Consider the following 16,166-nt stretch of genomic DNA (forward strand, 5'->3'; position numbering starts at 1 on the left):
AACTGACTGAATAAGGGCCAGTCATGTCCCTGATCACCTTTCTAAAAAGTAAACTAATTTCACTCTAAATTGGTAAGCTTGAGGAGTCAGTTTTTGACATCAGATTTAGAAGAGGAAATGAACTCTTGAGGAAGGCATGAAATTTTGAGAACTCACTACAACTTTTGTACAGTACAGTGATGGTGAACCTTTTAGAGCTTTTTAGGGACCCTGTGCCATGCCCCACTCACCCCCCTCCCCGACTGTGTGCCCATGCCTTTCCCCCTGACCCACCCCTGCATTGGGGGCTGGGGCTGAGATGCAGACTGGCCAAGCCAGGGCTGAACTCTGCCTGGAGAGAGGCTCAAGTTCCCCACCCCCTGTGTTTGGGGGCAGTCCAGGTTCCCAGCTGGCCAAACCAGGGGCCTGCACATGTCCATAGAGAGGTCTCTGTGTGCCAAATTTGGCACACATGCCATCGGTTCATCATCACAGTAAGGTATGGGGCAGAGGGCAGTTTACTTATTGGCAATGGAGTCTTGTAAGGAAACATGATTGCAGGAGAAATGCTAGCTTGTGCCTAAGAGGGGAATTTAAGATCATTGCTTTCTGAACCCCAACCTTCCATGCAGAAGAAGGGGATTTTGAATTCTCTAGGTAATATGATCTCCGTATCTAGCTTTTTAATGGAGAAAAGAGATTTTCAAGGGCAGCATCAGCTTTGAGAGTTACCTCAGGTTAACGTTTAAGTTCAAGAGTTCTTAAATTCAGGGGTTCAGGAACTTCTTAAGAGACGTGTTTCCTGATAAGTCTTTTTTTCTTGGAGAAGGGGGGCAAATAAATTCTTCCTTGGAGCACAAAGACTCATGAAATGCTAATTTTGGCAAAAGCTATAAATGGATACAACCACCAAGCACTAATTATTGGAGGAATATTTGGAAATGACTATAAGGCTAAGGCCAGAGGGAAGAAATTAGTGCCTTGAAGTTTTCCCTCTTTACACATGCTTTGACCATATCTATTCTCTCTCTCTCTCTCTCTATATATATATATATATATTATAGAGAGAGAGAGAGAGAGAGAGAGATAGATATGTACTTCTCTCCACAGCATCCTGACCATACATGATCCATATCTATGCATCTATTTGTGACTGCTATGTTTTATCTCTCCCTAATAGTGCCAAATATATATGAGATGTGCCCCAGGTTTACAGGGGAAGATATTTTGTTACTACTTTCTTACTATGTCATTTAAATATTATTACTTTAAACTAATTGTATCCTTTGACTGTTAAAGGTAAACGCAGCAGTGGGAGCTTATGCATACTTACATAATACCATAAATCCAGGGTAGTTGTTCCCTGGAACACCTGATTGGTGAGTGTAAATTGGAGAGGTGTATGGATATGTCCCCAGGGCATTGTATTATGAGAGTGACTCAAGTTGACTATCTCAAAATGGAACTACCTTAGGGGCAGTACAGAGGATAGAGCCCCAGACTGGAGTCAGGAGGATCTGGGTTCAAATATGCCTTCAAACACTTTTTAGCCATGTGACCCTTGATTAAAAGTCTCTTTAACCCCAATTGCTTTGCCCTTACTGCACTTCTGTCTTGGAATTATACTTAGGATTGATTCTAATACAGAAAGCAAGAGTTTTTGTTTGTTTGCTTGTTTGTTTTTTAATGTGGCTACCCTCTCTTTAAAAACTCCATAGGCAGGGCTGACTCTCAGCAACTGATCTCTACAAGTGTCCTGTTTCCCATCAGTGGCCTTTATCTGGAGACCAGCACCCTAACATGTGATCAGTTTATTTAGGGAAATACTCAGTTTGATGGAGGATTATCCTGATCAATTTTATAGATCTGAATTTTTAAAAAAATTAATTCTAGAGTTTTACAGATGAATCTAATGACAATTAAGATTATTAATTTATGTTTTCTTTTATAGGTCCTTGCAACTATGGAACAACTAGAAAATGTGAAGAGTTTTCAGGAGTTTGTGCAGATATTCAGTCAGTTTGGAAATGAAATGGTAGAATTTGCACACCTAACTGGAGACAGACAAAATGTATGTATTTTCCAAGCCTTAGAAATGTATAGTAAAAAAAGCAAAATTTACTTATATTTTCACATGAAATTTTGTTCTTTTCTAAGTGACATATGTACCCAGATTTTATCAGAAGCCTTTATTACAGTCTGTCTTTGATAGGTGAGTCAGGATGAGGCAAATCACTGTGCTTTGTTTTTCCCACAAGAATGTGTAACAATTGTCTGTAAAAACAAAAACAAAAAGAACAGTATTTTTTTAAAAAATAACTGTTAGGTACCCAGGCCAGTTCACAGATGCCTGAAAAGTATTATCCAAAATGCCATACATTTCAAAGTTGTTCATTCATCAAATATTTATTTGGTAACGAATCCATGTTCAGATAGAGATTGGATTAGATGTGAAATGTGATTATTAAAATTGTAAGAGTTTAGAATCCTTTTTATTATCATTAATGCTAATTATAGCTGGCTTTAATATTTGCAAAGTATTTTATAAAAAAAATCTTATTTAATCTTTCCAACAACTCTTAGAGGTAGATGTTTACTATTATCCTCATTTCATAGATGAGGAAATTGAATCTGATATAGGTAAAGTAATTGTTTAAGATCACACAGCTAGTAAGTAGCTGAAGCAAGAGTGTTTGAGGCCTCTGGCCTTTCAGACTCTAGGTCCAGCACTCTATCTGCTGCTCCACCTAGCTACCTAGTACACACTTTAGTTTGCAGTGAAAAAATTAATAACTAAAAACAGTAAAAAATTGAATGAGAAACAGTTTTTATTTTTGTTGACTACTCATACTTGAGGAAAAGTAGCTTTAATTAGAAGTAGATGAACTAGAGGATAGAAGGAATGAAGTATATATTTTCAAATGTGATCAATATATTGAATTCTTATACTTACATATACTAATTTGTATGGAAGCAGGGAGTTAGAAAGAATTGATGGAAATTTAAAAAAATAGAAAGGAAAAGGAATCAGGAAAACATATGAAAATACATATAAGAAAAAGTTCAAAAAAGGACCCAAAATAGAAATTTTGTCATTTATTATGTTAAATTTAATAACTTTTTAAAAATTGTATAGAACAGAAAAGTTCAGAGCTTAGACTTTTATAATCCCCTTTTTTGTCCTTTTGTTTAAAAAAAAGGTTCCTGTGTGTTAAGTTCATAAATAAAAAGAAATTTTAAATTTAAAAGATTTGATGGATAGTTTAGTGGACATTCAGAAGGGGACCTCTGGGTACTATTCAAAACTTTTAGAAAAATCCCTATACTTGACTATCAGTCATACCATTAGCCAGGGAAATTTGGGAACGAGTGGGAGAGGAATGGATTAGGAAAGATGGGCAAAGTATTGTACATCTGGATGCCCACAAGTTAGATATTTGTAACTCAGGAAGTTCCTTCATAATTAAATCCATTGTATGTGCAAAAGGGGCAGCTAGATGGCACAGTGGATAGAATACTGGCTTAGAATCAGGAAGACCAATCTTCCTAGTTCAAATCTGACCTCAGATCCTATGTAGGCTGTGTGACCCTAGGCAAGTCACTTAACCCTGTTTGCCTCCATTTCCTCATCTTTAAATGAGCTGGAAAAGGAAATGGCAAACCATTCCAGTATCTTTGTCAAGAAAACCCCTATTGGGGTCACAAAGAGTCAGATATGACTGAAACTACTAAACAATAGTGGCAAATATGCAAAAGAACACATTTTACTTTTTCTCTGAAATTTACTTGAATCAGCAACAAAGTCATACATCTATGATACCACCTCATTAGGGAACTTTCTGACCCAATGCCTTTCCTAATACTTCTTTTTCAAATCCATGAAGGTATTATGTTGGCACAATGCATATAATCATTAATGCCATGCTTGTGAATAAGATGGAGAGAAGTCAATAATACTGCATACTTGATATCATCTCTTCCTATATTCTGTAGTAGATTGCCTCCTCAACAACATCCCCTTCTTCACATAATTCTCAGTCCTCAATCTCTGCCTATCTCCTGAGTCCTTCTTTGCTGTATATAAATATGGTCATGTCTCAAATATCCTGAAAAAAAATACACACACACACACACACACATATATATATATACATATATATATACACACACACACACACACATATATATATACATATACACACACACACACATATATATATATATATGTGTGTGTATATATATATATATATATATATATATATATATATATATATATATATATATATATATACTTGATCCTTCCAGGCCAGACTGGCTATCATCCTATATCTCTGTTCCACTTCTCAGCTGAACTCAATGAAAATGTCATATACATTTAGTACCTCTTCTCCCCCTTATTTCTTCTCACCTTCTTCTACATGTTTTGCATTTTGTACTATGCTAATGGATAGAGAGAAAAAGAAAGGGAAAAGACAGTTCTTACCCTCAAGGAGATCATAGTCTACTGGGAGAGACAGAATATGAATATGTACAAATAAGCTCCATACAGAACAGACAGGAAGTAATCAACAAAAGGGAAGTTAAATTAATTAAAAGGAATTTTTGTAGAAGCCTCCTGTAGAAGCCAGGATTTCAGCTGGGACTTTAAGCCAGAGAAGCCAGGAAACAGAGATGAGGAAAGAGAGCACTCCAACCATGAGAGACAGAGAAAATGCCTGGAGCTGAGAGATGGAACATCTTCTTCAGAGATCAGCAAAGAAGCCAATGTTACTTGATCAAAGAGTATGTGGTGGAGTGTAAGAAAAGAGAAAGCTAAAAAAGGCATGTGGGACTGGGGGGACAGCCTGTGAGTGGCTTTGGACACCAATGAATTTTGTATTTGATTCTAGAGGTGATAGAGAGCCAATGGAATTTATTGAGTAGGGTGGTGACATAGTCAGACCTGCACTTTAGAAAAATCACTTTGGTGACTGAATAAAGAATTACTTGAGTGGAAAGACACTCAATGAAAAGGAAACGTATCCACAATGTGAATGAATGAAAGCATGCTTGTATGAATGAATGAATGAAAAAATTATTAGTGTCTCCTATGCATAAAGCATTGTTAAGTGCTTGCAGACATAAACAGAAAAATTAGTCTACGGGATTTTGACTGTTAAGACTAATGGAAAAGCACCATGATCCACAGGGAAAAGCAAGTACATCTTCTTTAGTGTCATTTCCATTGATAAATCCACATGGACTGAAACATTTGAAGATGCCAAAGACTTTGGTGGTGAGAACTGTTTTCTGGTTCTTCAGTTGCTATTGCTAATGGCTATGGAGGAGATGGATGCTCTTGCACCTGCAGAGGAATTTGCCAGGCCTTGTCTTCCCAAGGGTTGCTACCCAGAACCATGATTGCAGAAGGTAGACTAGATGCTGAGCCTTTAGCCCAAGGGGTGCTGCTGACCTTGGGCTCATGGGCTTTCCAGCCTGAAGGTAGCAGTTGGCCGTGGTGGTAGTTGAGACAGCATGCTCCTTCACAGGGATTTCTCCTATGGACAATGAATGTAGAGCCATACTAGAAGCAGGGGAGCCAATTGGGAAGGTACCCAGAGCTTTGGGCTATAGGATACTATATCCCTGGAGGTTTGAGGGAGGGCTGCGGTCCAAGTGGTCCCTTCCTACTTTATCACACTTCTGACATATTGTTCCCTCCTACACATTTTATAGTCTGGCCATACTGACCCATTTGCTATTCTTCACAAATTATGCTCCATCTTCTGAATGTTTCTCCAGACCTAGAACATTGTTCCTCTTTACCTCTGTTTCTTAGATTTTCTGGCTTCTTTCAGTACTCAACTAAAATACCACTTTTTACATAAAGCCCTTTCCCAATTTGCCCCTTCCCATCCCTTTATTGTAAATACCTTCCCCTTTAAGGTTACCTTGTATCTATTCTACATATCTTGTATACATACATATATGTATACATGCCTTGTATATATACATATATGTGTGTATGCCTATTATCTCCCTAATTAAAGTATAAAGTCTTTGAGAGCAGCGAATTTCTGCCATTTCTTTGCATTCTCAGTGCTCAACTCAGTATCTGGCATATCTGACTTCTAAGATGGAAGGTAAGAGTCTTTTAGAATTATGTGTTTAATAATTGCTTGTTGATGGGATTGATTCATTTGGAACTAGTTGACTAATTGGACTCAAAAGTTGGTCATGTTTGGGCAGCTGGAAGGTTCAGTGGATTGAGAGTCAGGCCTAGAGATGGAGATCCTGGTTTCAAATATGGCCTCAGACACGTCCTAGCTGTGTGACCCTGGGCAAGTCACTTAACTCCCATTGCCTAGCCCTTATACAGTATTGATTCTAAGACAGAATATAAGGGCTGGGGGTATGGGGGGAGGGGTTGATTGTGTTGGATATCAACTTGGAAGCAGAGAGCCGGAATAGCTCTGGCCCCTGGACTCTTCATTTTTTACCAGTGACTACTTAGTTGAGAGCACTGATGGCATGGCTGCTAAATTTGCAAAGGATATGGAGCTTTGAGGAATAGATATCACAATGGATGATTAATGGGATCAGAAGGCAGAAATATCCAGACAAACTAGAATCGTGGGTCCCTTTGAATAAGCTAATAAGGTGGGATTTGAGTTTTGGACTGGATTTCATTGGCATAAAGGATTCCTCATGGGGACACTCCCCCTGCCACTGCAGATCAGCTCCTTCTCTATAATTTAGAGCCTGAGAGAGTTCTCTGAGCCAAGGTCACAGGGCTAGCTTTTGTCACAAGTAGGATTTGACCAAATCATTTCAACTCTGAGGCCAGCTCTTTATTCACTGTCATGTTAACCTCTCTGGGTTAAGACCAAGGAGAAGGAAGGTACCTGTGGTACAGGGATGAGGAAACTTTCTATCCATGCTGGGCAGTAGTTTCTGTGCACCATAGTGTTACCTGGGTTTCACATAGCTAGTGTATGTCAGAGGATGGACCTGAACCCAGATCTTCCTGGTTCCAGAGCCAGTTAACTATCCACCATACCAAGATATGATATCACTCCATTTCTGTCCTGCCTTCTTTAAAATCTATGTCTTCTGGCAATCCAGGTTAGGGGGTTGAGTTCTTCTTGTTAGTGGTTATCTTTTTTGATACATAAATGGAATGAATGTGAAGAAATGTATTGGAATAAATATAAAATTTTAACTTTGAAGTGTAATAGAGAAGTTACAAAAGGAGAGAAAAATCAGATCCAGCAATGCAAAGAAACAGCTCCAGTGCGGGAAGGGCAAGGAAGACTCAAGATTCCAGGAAGGAACAGATGAGATGGGAGAATTCAAAAAATTGCCAGCTTACTTCTGGTCAGCTCTCTCCTGGAGTAGACGGTCTGAGAGGAGGATCTCTTGAGACAGAGAATCCCTCTGGATACTGACTACCTTCCAGTGAATCCCTAAATCTCTCTGGTTCAAGCTAAAGACAAAAGTAGACTGGGACTTTATAGGAAATCGTCCACTGAGAAGATCTCTCTTCCCCAAAATTGTCCTGAACTTCAACTCATAGCCAGATTAGCTTAGGAGGAAGAACAAACCCAACAACTGAACAAAAGGAGGGTCAGGCAGACAGCCTGAACCCCTCAGGATTTGTGGGGGGGAGGTCAGTTGCTAATCTGTAGGGATTCCTGACTCCCACTTTCCTCACCCAACACTCTCACTCTCCCTGCCCTGTGTGTTCTCAAGAATAAAGTGTTACCATTTAGATCAGGTCTGCCTGCTTGCTGATATCAAAGGAGACTGAAGGTTTGGGGAGAATCATACCATTCCCCAAAAGGGAGAACTAGTTCAAGACCATGGCTTAGGAGTGAATTAAGTCTCAAAGGGAAAGGTGGCAGTTGGGATATTGGAAGGATCCAGAGGCAGGAAATTTACCTTCTGTAAGAGAGAAGGGTAAAAAAAAAAATCAGCTTCACAAATGGCTAAGCAACAAGTTTGTGAAAAAGCCCAGATGATTACAGTGAATAGCAAATTCAGTATGTCAGCAGTGTTGCTTTTTGTTTATATATACCACCATTATTTCCTCTTAAAGCATCCCTCCCCACTGAACCTTTTCTTATAAGATAAACAAAAACATTGATGTCTGGCAGTATTGATCAGAGTCTTCATTCCTAAGGTTTACCTTTCTGCTCAGAAGAGAAAAGTATATCTTATCAGTTCTCCAGGCCTGAGGTTGTTCATACTAGTTCAAATTCTTTTAAGAAGTGTTGTCATTAAATAAACCCTGGGGCATTGGCCAAATAATGTTTGTAGCATTGCTTCTATTGAGTAATACATTCAGATTTCAGTCAACTAACTTAAAAATAAAGGTTTTGGAACACAACCTGTTGATAATTTTCAAAAACTTATATTTCAGTAGGGGTGGGGCACAACTAGGTTGCTCAATGGATTGAGAGCCAGGTCTAGAGATAAGAGGTCCTAGGTTAAAATATAGCCTCAGGCACTTCCTTACTATCAGTCCCTGGGAAAGTTACTTAATCCCCATTGCCTCTCCCCATGGTAGTAAACCTATGGCTCGCATGCCAGAGGGGGCACTCAAAGCCCTCTCTTTGAGCACATCAGTTCATTATTAGAAAACCAGAGGAACACAGGGCCAGGCTGCTCCATTCCCTCTTACCGAAGGACATTTCTCATATCACCCACCCTTCTAAAAGACTTATCATCACTGGCCTAACCACTACCACTCTTCTGCCTTGTAACCAATACACAGAATTGATTCTAAGGTGGAAGGTAAGCATTTTTAAAAATTATATTTCTTTTGTTTACAACATCCTTAAATCCTTTTTTTTAATTAAATGAAGTTTTTTAGATATGGAATTTGCTTTGGTTGTTATTCAAAAATGTTAGTAATTTCTTTTTCATTCCATTTTAGGATTTGAAGGATGAAAAGAAAAAGGCAGAAATGGCAGCAGCTCGGGCAGTTCTTGAGAAGTGTACTATGATGCTTCTCACAGCTTCAAAGGTAAGATGAAAATTAGTGGTTTTAATACTTCTGAATTGAGAACTTAAATGCTGATAGTTAACATAATTTTTCCTTTTTATGTCTCTTAAAAAATCTTAAATTTTAAAAACTTCATTCAAAGAGGTGAACTTCATTATAAGAAGTGTGATACATGAAAAACATAGTTAAATTCTGATTCCCTATAACAATTCTTTGGGTTATATTATGCAATTATCATCACCATTTTACACATAAGGAAACTGGTAATTTTCAGTAAGTATCTGTGAAAAGACTTGAATTCAAAACTCCTAACCCTTAGCTCTCTCTGCCACACATGCTTATTCTTTATATATATATATGAGCAACTCCTAAATGCTAATAAATGAGCTGCTTACATTGGTGTTCTGGTATCATGTCCTTTAATTCCTCTTATCACTACTGGGAGATTTTACTAGAAAACCAGCTTTACTAACATTAATTACAAAATTCATATGTTTCTATCCATATTATATGAGCATTCACCTAAAAGAAAGTTCATTTTTTAAAGACATGTCTTAGGCATCCTAATTGTGAATCAGCTCGTAAAAATAAAGGAGGAGTATTTCACCGAATGAAACTGGCTTTGGAGCAAGTAATTGAAATCGTAACAGACTGCAGACCAAATGGAGAGAATGAAATATCATCTGTCAGTATATATAATGGCATAAAAGAATTTAAGGTAAGCATAAGAAGGAAATATAGTTTTTCCATTTCCATTTTCTCTTCCTATCAGTATCTGTGGTTCGTGTTTTGGGATAGAAGCTTCACAAAGATAGGAAACATCTATATTTTTATTTGACTACATTCTCACTTTTATGAGTTCTAAGTAACTTTTGGATTTCTTTCTTTGATGAAAAAGTTGTCCACTTTCTAATTCTCTGATGCAGTATATGTATGTATATGACAGCTGTTAAAGTCATTCTCTGTTTGACATCATTATCCCCATTATGTACCCATAGTTAGAACTTTTACATTAGGCAAAGACGTATTTTTTAATTGGGCTGCGATAGTGAGCATGATCCATAGAATCCCCAGTGGAAGGCCAGCTCCTGCTCTGGCACACTGTTTTATACATTGATGCTGTTAGCTTAAACACACAGTTGGTTCAGCCTAGCTAGTGGTGATTAAGACATACTAAATTGACTTTTTTGAAAAATTGATTTACTGTAGAAAATCAACATTTTGTAGAATGTTACTATAGAAGAAGAACATTTTGAGCAAGAGAGTGACGTGGTAGGCCCTGTGCTCTAGGAATATTACATGGGTAACTCTGCAGAGGAAGGGATTGGAGAGATATTGGAGGACTGTCCCAGAAAGCCTCTCCACCCTTTATCCAAGAAACAGCTTGTATGAGCTCTATGCATGCATTTCCATAAATCTGTGATCTCACTCATGTGAAAGCTATGCTCCCCAGGGTAGATCAAATCCAGTATAGGTGATTCTTGTCCACCATGAGTTCTTGGCTTTGCATCAATACCAGCGAAGCACAAAACCTGTCTTTGGTTATTCTTCTTCTCTTGCTACATGATAAGACCACCTTCTTTTCTGTTCATATGTCTCTATAAAAGATGTTACACCCTCATTATACTTACATTGAAGGGTCTCCTGCATGAATTACATAATCACTCCACAGTTTAACTTAACAGTGTTAGAAAATCCAAGTAGATGATAAATTGCTAATTGAGAATCGATGATTCTCAAACTTTTCCATAGTGACAGGACCTTTCATTTTATTTTGTAAATTATAATGGATTTTATTTTTTCAATCAGCAAAAATTTGCCTTCCTTCCCTCCTATTCCCCCACATTAATAATTAAAGAAAAATAAAAACCTCTGTTACAAACATATATAATCAAGCCAAACAAATTTCTGTGTTAGTCACCTCCAAAATGTATGCATATATATGTCTCATTCTTTACTTGTGAGTATTTCACCTCTCTAGCAGGAGGTACATAGCATGTTTCATTATTAGACCTCTGGAATCATACTAATTAGAGATATTTATTTTGTCAGTGTTCTTTGTCTTCACTATATTATTGTCATATAAATTCTTCTCTTGGTTCTGTTTACTTTACTCTGGTTTAGTTCATACAAGTATTTCCAGGTTTCTTTAAAATCATCCCCTTCAGGGGGCAGCTGGGTAGCTCAGTGGATTGAGAACCAGCCCTAGAGACGGGACATCCTAGGTTCAAATCTGGCCTCAGACACTTTCCAGCTATGTGACCCTGGGCAAGTCACTTGACCCCCATTGCCTAGCCCTTACCACTCTTCTGCCTTGGAGTCAATACACAGTATTGACTCCAAGATGGAAGGTAAGGGTTTAAAAAAAAAATCATCCCCTTCATTATTTCTTTTGTTTTCTCTTTCTTCCAAGGAAAATGATCTTTTTTCCCCCCTTCATTAGTTCTTATAACATAATAGTATTCGCTCACATTTATGTACCATATCTTCTTCAGCCATTTCCCAATTTGTGGACACTCCCATTCTTTGCAATCTCAACAAGAGCTAACAATATTCTTAAAGTCTGTTTTCCCTAGGAAACATTGATTTAAACCATAATATGCAATTGAAAGGACAATCCATAGAGTTTATCTATCAGTACATATATTTTAGCCATTATAGATGGAAGGTATCCATTATAGATGGATTCTAGGTATCCTAGAATTCAATAGGAGGGATAGAAACCTGGTTGTATTGGAAAGTTTCAGAGTATTTTTATCAATCTTAATCTTCATCCTGAAACAGTCCATTTTATACCACCTTCATTTCCAAATATATTCTCCCCTTCTCTTACTCTACCTCCATACAGAGCCATCCATTCATTATTATAATGAAGGTAGGGAGAGCAGGGGCAAAAAGCACTAAGCAGCATATACCTTCTGACTGTGAATGCAATATTCCATATCTATACCCTTCCCTTCCCCCAACTCTGCAAAGAATTTTTTCTTCTATTCTTCAGGCCCAAGCTTCTTGGTCATTCTAATTTTGTAGCACTCGGTTTCTTTCTTTTTTCTTTCCATTTACATTAGTGTAGTAAGACCTATCTCTTTAAGTAAGGATATCCTTTTAATAATGCTATATATTTGAGTCATTAATTACTTACAGTTTAGCATTGGATAGACCTTGATACAATACTTAATAAATTATTATTCAATAGATTAATGAATAAATACCAGTTTTTTCACTTAATAAAAAATATGTACAAGATAACAGAAACTAGTTGTCTTATGGCACATCCTTCCTATTAGGTAGATCTTTTAAGGAAATTAATTCTTTAATGTCAAGTAATAGGTTGAAAAAATGGTCAAACAACAAAAAAAGAACTAGATGATAAAAAAAATACTACTGTGGTGGCAGTGACAATCAAGACACAAATTCAGAAGATAACAACACCACAAAAATAGCTCCAAACAAAGCCTCAAAGAAAAATGCAAATTGAACTCAAGCCCAATAAAAATTCCTGAAAGTCAGAAAAAGATAAGTGGCAAAGGCAAAATTAGGAAAAGAAATGAGAGTGATGAAAGACAATTAGGAAAATATAATTAAGAGCTTGGTAAAAGAGACACAAAAAATACTGGAGAAAATAATATTTTAAAAATGAGAATTATTCTAATGGTAAAAGATGCACAAAAAATCACTAAAGAAAAGAACTTTTAAAAATCAGAATTGGTTATATGGGAAAAAGAGGAACAAAAGCTGACTGAAAAAATAATTTCTTAAAATTTAGAATTGGGCCAGTGGAAGCTAATGACTCTGTGAGACAAGAAGAAATAATAAAACAAAATCAAAAGATGGAAAAATAGAAGAAAATGTGAACTATTTCATCAAAAAAATCAACTTTCATGGGAAATAAATCAAGGAGAGATAATTTAAAAATTATTAGACTACCTGAAAGCCACAGTAAAGAAAAAATGACCTAGGCATCATATTTCAAGAAATTATCAAGGAAAATTTCTCTAATATCTTGGATCTGCAGGATAAAATAGAAATAGAAGAATATCAATCACCTCCTGAAAAAGACCATAAAATGAAAAATCCCAGGAATATTTTAAGTTGAATTCTAGAGTTCCCAGGACAAGGAGAAAATATTGCAAACAACCAGAAAGGAATCATTCAGATATCATGGAATCATAGTAATGATTAGATAAGATTTAGCATCTTCCACATTAAAGGAGCAGAGGGTTTGGAATATGATAATTCTTTTTTTTTTTTAAACCCTTACCTTCCATCTTGGAGTCAATACTGTGTATTGGCTCCAAGGCAGAAGAGTGGTAAGGGCTAGGCAATGGGGGTCAAGTGACTTGCCCAGGGTCACACAGCTGGGAAGTGTCTGAGGCCAGATTTGAACCTAGGACTTCCCGTCTCTAGGGCTAGCTCTCAATCCACTGAGCTACCCAGCTGCCCCCATGATAATTCTTAAAAGGAAAGGAACCATAATTACAACTAAGAATAACTTACCATCAAAACTGAGTATAATCCTTTGGCTTGGGGAAGGGTGGAGCATATAGGGATGGGGGAAATGGATAATTAATGAAATAGAGGGTGTCTAAGTATTCCTGATGAAAAAAAACAGAGAGAAATTTTGACTTTCAAGAGAAGCATTAAAAAGTGAACATGAAAGAGAAATAATAAGGGACTTAATAAGGTTAAACTGTTTTTGTTTCTGTGTGGGAATATAATTCTCAAGACCTTTATCATTATTAGTGCAGTTAGAAGGAGTCTACATAGGTATGAGTCAATTATGTTGGGATGATCTTAAAAAAAGTGAAGGGGTAAGAAAGAAGGATGCATTGAGAGAAGTGGGGAAATTATCATATAAATGAGGCACTCAAGAGCTTTTTCATTGGAGGGGAAAATGGGGTGGGAGTGGCAGGCAATGCTTTAACCTCTCATTGGAGTTGACTCAAAGAAAAATACCATATTCAATTGAATATGGAAGTCTGTTTTACTCCACAGGGAAGAGAGAACAGGGCTAAGGGAAAGGGGAAATGGTAAAAAGAAGAACAGATTAAGGAGGCAGTAGTCAGAAGCAAAACTGACTTTGGAGGAGGAATAGTATAAAAAGTAAGAGAGAAAGCTAAAGAGAAGAAACTGGAGTGTAGGGAAATATGCAGTAGTCATAACTATGAATGTGAATAAGGGTAACAATCATAATTTCAGACAAAGACAAAGCAAAAGTAGACCTAACTGGAAGATATAATCAGGGAAACTACATTTCACTAAAAAGTGCCATAGAAAATGAAGTAATATCTAAAAACTTTATATCAGATTCTCTGATAAAGGCTTCATTTCCCTAATATAAGGAACAAAGTAAAATTTATAAAACTAAGAGCCATACATCTTTATATTTTCCTTGATCTTGGAGGGGGAAACCCTTGGCCAAAAGATAGTTGGTAGCTGTGTGAACCAATGGGGATTGATCAACCTTAAGAAAAGAGAAAAAAAGAACCTTCTAGTCACTCATCCATCTGCCTTTCACCCAAAGCAGAATAGTATTTTTACATTTAAATTTAAAAACAAAAAACTGTATGGGTGTTTGTATGCTGGGGAGGGGGTTATATAGAACAGGATTAAAGACTGACCCTTAAGCCAAGGAAAGGCTGAGGTAGGAGGGAAGGGATAATGAGAAGCAGGGAGTGCTAGAAAAGGAATTGAGGCAAAAAAAAAAAGCCAGCTTTGGTGTCTGGCCATCTTTTCAGCTTGTAGTTGTTTGTTCACCACCCTCTTTCCTGTGCAAAAACAAGGCAGCAGGAACCCCCTGGTGGTGGCTGTAATTTTAACAAGCACACATTAAATGAAGCACACATAAATTGGAAGGGGGTGGTGGTAAAAAGTGAGTTGGCTGGTCAATTTAATCATGTTACTAATGGGTAGAGGGATTGTAGGTGTTTATTTTCTGGTGGAATTAGCATGTCACTAAAGCAGGCCTTTTGATAAAAAAAAAAGCCTTCATAAAATGGCAAAAACAGTTTTAGATTTTAATAATGTTTATAGGGTTTCCAAGTTGTACAGTTTGTCAGATTTGCATGCATGTATTTCCCCAGTGCCCTCAAATAATCCCCTTTCCTGACTGCTGTGAGTTTGGGGAGTGACAGCGTTGGATTCAAACATTTGTGATTTTCTACCCCAGCATCTTTTCTGAGTGCCAAATCTTTATTGCCTCTTTGTCAAAAGATTTCTGAATAGTTTTTTTCCCTTTTTAATAAAAATAACAGAAATATACCCTTAAAAATAATAGCCATAAATTGTCAAAGGGTATGAATTGAAGAAGAAATCAAAGCTATCTATGTATAATCATATGAAAAAATACCCTAAATCATTATTGAATAAGAAAATGAAGATCAAAACAACTCTGAAGTACTGCCTCATACCTATCAGATTGGCTGATGATGACTAAAAAGGAAAATTAAAAATTCTAGAGGGGCTATCGAAAAATAAGGACACCAGTACACTGTTAGTGGAGTTGTGAACTGATCCAACCATTCTGGTGTGAATCTTAAAAATTTCTCAGACTCTACCTTGGAACATTTGGTTAAGGCTATTCCCCATTTTAAACAATGAAGGTACTTGGTCAGGAATGTAGGTGGGAACTCTAGCAATACTCCACCCATACTTAGGCATACTTTAGGGGAAGATAAAGTTGTAAACTCCTGATGGTACGATGAGAAAAAGTCCCCAACCCATATTTATAGTGAGGCAAAAGCCCTTAAGCTAGGTCTATTTTTAGATCTAATACAAAAGGGTGCCAAGTACCTATGAAGGTCAAATTACTAAAAGGTCAAGCAACTTACAAAGGGCAAGTTTAGCAAAGAGATGTGAAGTACTCAGAAGATATAATCTACCCAGAGAAGGTGAGAACTAAAGAGCGGTGAAAACTAAGAATGGGCAGACCTAGAAAAAGTGTCTACTGTGATTGGTAGACATGAAAATTTAGGGGAGGTAACACAAGAGAAAATTTTCTTTAAAAGGAAGGAGCTTGAGGCTTCTGGAGGGTGTTCAGCTTTGGAAGCTGAATTGGAGGGTCTCTCTGAAGAATTGGATTTTTGCTTGGGACAAAATCTTGTGGTGAGTGGATAAAAGACTGACTAGTCTCTCTTAAGGCTATTATTTCCTCTTACTCTGTCTCTCTCCCTTCCCTTAATTCCTTCATTCGTATTAATTA

The 16,166-nt window shown here is 37.1% G+C and overlaps 1 protein-coding gene across 7 annotated transcripts in view; it reads left to right on the forward strand.

Moving 5' to 3' along the window:
* CTNNAL1 (catenin alpha like 1) overlaps nt 1-16,166 on the forward strand; it is a 97,362-nt gene that overhangs the window by 36,244 nt on the left and 44,952 nt on the right. For all 7 annotated transcript variants that reach the window (XM_007498978.3, XM_056805894.1, XM_056805889.1 and 4 more), the window contains 3 exons: nt 1,931-2,050; nt 8,897-8,986; nt 9,513-9,683. In XM_007498978.3, coding sequence (XP_007499040.2) covers nt 1,931-2,050; nt 8,897-8,986; nt 9,513-9,683 — 381 coding nt within the window. The remainder of the gene's footprint in view (nt 1-1,930; nt 2,051-8,896; nt 8,987-9,512; nt 9,684-16,166) is intronic.

This window comes from Monodelphis domestica, chromosome 7 (assembly GCF_027887165.1).
Source record: "Monodelphis domestica isolate mMonDom1 chromosome 7, mMonDom1.pri, whole genome shotgun sequence".
Taxonomy (NCBI): Eukaryota; Metazoa; Chordata; class Mammalia; order Didelphimorphia; family Didelphidae; genus Monodelphis; species Monodelphis domestica.